This window comes from Carex rostrata, chromosome 24, assembly GCF_964058835.1.
Source record: "Carex rostrata chromosome 24, lpCarRost1.2, whole genome shotgun sequence".
In the NCBI taxonomy this organism is placed as follows: domain Eukaryota; kingdom Viridiplantae; phylum Streptophyta; class Magnoliopsida; order Poales; family Cyperaceae; genus Carex; species Carex rostrata.
Genome location: NC_135941.1, coordinates 3,513,036 through 3,516,813, shown reverse-complemented (window position 1 = coordinate 3,516,813; position 3,778 = coordinate 3,513,036). Strand labels below are relative to the sequence as shown.

Sequence of the window (3,778 nt, the reverse complement as noted above, 5' to 3'; positions counted from 1 at the left end):
ACGAATACACAATACAATTGTTTTTAAAATTGAACCATTATATTTTTAGCTATTACGCACACATCACATCCCCCCTTTTCAATTTGCTCTCAATCGCTTCCTTTTAAATGAGTGTAGACACACTTAATAAAACGGCGCTCCTCTCTCTCTCCACGTTTTATATATTTTTCTCTTTATCTCTTACAATAATCAGTTCATTAACTTTACAACAATAAAGTTTAGAACATACATCTTTATTCCCTAATTAATTCCTGATCACTCGTGTGTGTGTATATATATTAATCCTTTGACCCTTGTTTTCAAGCCCTACCTACTATTGCACTAACTACTCTAGCTAGTTTGACATATGGTGAGATCAGAAGAGGAGAAGGAAACAGATCAAGAACAAATGGCAATGTCGACAACAAATGCGATGCTATCGGGTTATAATCAGGCGCAGGAGGCGGCAATGATGGTATTGGCATTTTCGCATGTCTTAGCAACGGACCCCGGCAGTGCGGAACCGCCGGTCTGGCAATGGCAAACAACAGGTTTGCCATATGACATGCCTTCTGCTTCTGCTTCTGCTTCTAGTTCTACTTCTCATCTGTTTGGTGGAGAGATGAATTACTATCACCAAGGTCATGTTTACCATCAAGGTATATATCTTGACATGCATGTTTATATATTTATCATTGTCTATCAAAATAACTTAAAAATCAGGCACATGATTATACAATATGTAGCAAACTAATTAACAGGATTTAAGTATACCTTCTGAAATCATAGCATATATAGGTCATCATATCATCTATCGTTATGCATCATATCGGTTCATGACAAAATGTGTATTGTAAAACTGAATGTTGAATCATTTGTATAGATTTGCATACAGATATAAATGCACAGGATTTTAAGTATTATGTTTTAAATAAAGGCGACGTGGTAACGTTGTTCACGTTGCTTAGCTTCCTCTGCTTCGTGCTTGGCGCCAAGACAATACTACATCATAAAAAACGAACTTCGAGCATAAGACAGAGGAGACAGGATGTACATATAAATATAAAATATTTTGTACAAACTTAAAAAGTTGTAATCTTATGCACCGTATTTCTCATATATGACAAACAACGTTTAAAGTTGTAACCTTATTCAACGTATTTCTCATATATGACAAACTGCAAAATTAATTCTCCTTTCTCTTTTGTGTGGATGCTTGCGCATGCATTGCATACTGATAACCTTTCCTAGTAGTACCAGCTGTTTCTTTATTATCCTTTGCTTTTCATCGAAGCAACCACCTTTGTATATTTGTTGTGTGTAGGTTACTAAACTAGACCTTATAAATATCTCTATTTAGTAAGCAAGTCATATTTTACTTCTACAAATGCTCCGGTCAGGATGTCAAATATATAAAAGGGGTATCAAAATACTAATATTGATCAGTGTGGAGGTACGAAATTTGAATTCTACTCATCTAGACCATTATTATAGTGGTATCTATTCAATTCTGCTATTGAATGTTTCATGCCGCCAGAAGACCGAATCTTTTTCTATGGTTGTTAGAAGTTTTGAAACAGAGCATAAAGAAATCAAATATTTAATTTTAAAAAACATGAGGGTTACAATGCAAAATAACATCATCCTATATAAAGAAGACGGAGAGCATTGGTCTTACGATCTCACCTCAAAGTTCTCAGCATTAAATTCAAACCAGCACCAACCTCTTTGAAAATCACACATCCTCTGTTTTTAAAAACAAGGTACTCTCTCTGTGTGTCTCTGGAAGACTGTAAGTCTCTCTCTCTTTATACTTTAGTACCTCCTCTATAGTTCAACTCGTGTCATTAATATCATACTGTGCAAATGGATTTTGGTACTTTGAATTTATTGAATGCATCACCTACGTGGATACGAATATACCTAGTCTTCTGGTCTTATCACCAAATATTTTTCTTCTCCATTTCTGTGAAGTCCTTCATTCATTGTAATTTCAATTAGTTACAGGGTCAAATATGATATTTTCACGCCTCCTATATATATTCCCTGCAGAGGAAGTTATCTACTACACTCTTCTACGATCTTATCTCAACTTCTAGATTTATCTTCAATTTATCTCTGTACTTATCTCCTCATCCATAACTCATATGACATGTTCCATCTTATATTTTCTATATATTTTTATCAGGCCCAACATCGATTCAACAACCATTAATGGAAGCACAATCCCCTTCTTCTTCCTCTGGCGACCACAACCAAGATGAGAAACAGGTTACGCCAGTACCAACTGAAACGGCCCCAAAGCGTCGGTACCGTGGGGTCCGCCAGAGACCATGGGGCAAATGGGCAGCTGAAATACGGGACCCACATAAAGCTGCCCGTGTTTGGCTTGGAACCTTCGAGACAGCTGAGGCCGCTGCTCGCGCTTACGATGCTGCTGCGCTTCGTTTCCGTGGGTCCCGTGCAAAACTGAACTTCCCTGAAGAGGTTCGGCTCGCTGCACCGCAGGGCCCACAACAAACCGGTGCTCAATATATCAGTACCAGTGGGAATAGTGGCAGTGGAAGTAATATTACAACACAAGGAGTGCTTTTCGGATTTGATAGTCAAAACTTGGTCCATGGAGGCAGTTATGGACCATACTCAATGGGATCTGTTTGCTCTGTTTCAAGTACTATAACTACTACTGGCTCTGGTTCTGGATCTGTTTCAGGTTTTGGTTCAGATTCTGGTTTTAGTTCTGGCTCCGGTTATGGTTCTGGTTCGGCTTCGGCTTCGGCTTCTTTGCCTAATTATCCACTTTACTATGGAACAGAGCCAGACAGCGAATTGATGAGTTTTTTGGGTGATTTTGTGAATCCATTGAACGATTCAAGCCAGTACCCACCTTCTTCATCATCCAAGTAGAACAAGAGATCAATGTCTTGGATAATGTGTGTTACGAATTTAGGTTGTCAGTAGTTCATCAATTTATTAATTTGAAGAATATAGAAAACAAAAGGAATAGGAAGAGGGAAAAAGGAATGTTTGAATGATTTTTTTTTTTTTTTTTTAATCCTTTGCACTTTTTTTTGTTGTAATTTTTGTTTGCTTCCTAGTTAAAGGTTGATGGTGGATATGCATTTCTTTTTTTGTAAGAAAGAACAGGGACATGAAAGAATTATTGTATTTTTTTTCTTACTGGAGGTGATTATCGGAGGAACCATTAAATATAGGATTAGTATTTTATTTTTTTATTTTGGTTATGTCATTTTTTATTAATTTGTTTTTTCATAAACAGGTTAGTCATGACGTTCTTAAATCTCAGTAGCCAAACATGAATGATGAATGCTTTTTGTAATCTATTTTATAGTATATCATTTTGGATGGGATCTGTACTGTTCACCTACAGTAACAGTCCTCTCCAACGTCCGATCTGCATCCCATGGTTGAAGATAACGCTTCTTCTCACGCTGATACCTCCTCTCTTCTTCGCTACGTGTCGCTTTCTCTTGTCAATGTTAACAGTTGTTCTCTTCTCTCTTATAAAGGATTTAAATAAGAACAGAAAAATAAAAAATAAAATAAAGAACATAAAAATGAGAGGAGAAAAGGAGAGAACGCGTGGCAAGGCTAGAAAGCTGTATATTTTTCTCAAAAAAAAACATTAAAAAAATGTTTTTGAATGGTCAATTAGCATCTTGATATTTTAAAAAATTCAAATTGATATGATGAATTCAACTCATTCACTATATTTTTTTCTTCACAAATAATATAACCTAGTCTATCTTATAGATTAATTTTGGAAGGCTTGAGTGAA

At 36.2% G+C, this 3,778-nt stretch overlaps 1 protein-coding gene across 1 annotated transcript; it reads left to right on the top strand.

The window, feature by feature from the left end:
• Positions 1–275: 275 nt before the first annotated feature.
• Positions 276–2,953, top strand: LOC144575310 (uncharacterized). Its single transcript, XM_078325404.1, has 2 exons — positions 276–638; positions 2,168–2,953. The coding sequence occupies exons 1-2, from the start codon at positions 347–349 to the stop codon at positions 2,884–2,886; spliced, it is 1,011 nt and encodes a 336-aa protein (XP_078181530.1). The 5' UTR covers positions 276–346; the 3' UTR covers positions 2,887–2,953.
• The last annotated feature ends 825 nt before the right edge of the window (positions 2,954–3,778 follow it).

Bases quoted from the DNA above. Each gene is read 5' to 3' on its own strand.
- LOC144575310 (XM_078325404.1), top strand. From the start codon at position 347: ATGGTGAGATCAGAAGAGGAGAAGGAAACAGATCAAGAACAAATGGCA. The intron at 639-2,167 runs GTATATATCTTG...TATTTTTATCAG, and splicing joins AGGTCATGTTTACCATCAAG to GCCCAACATCGATTCAACAA.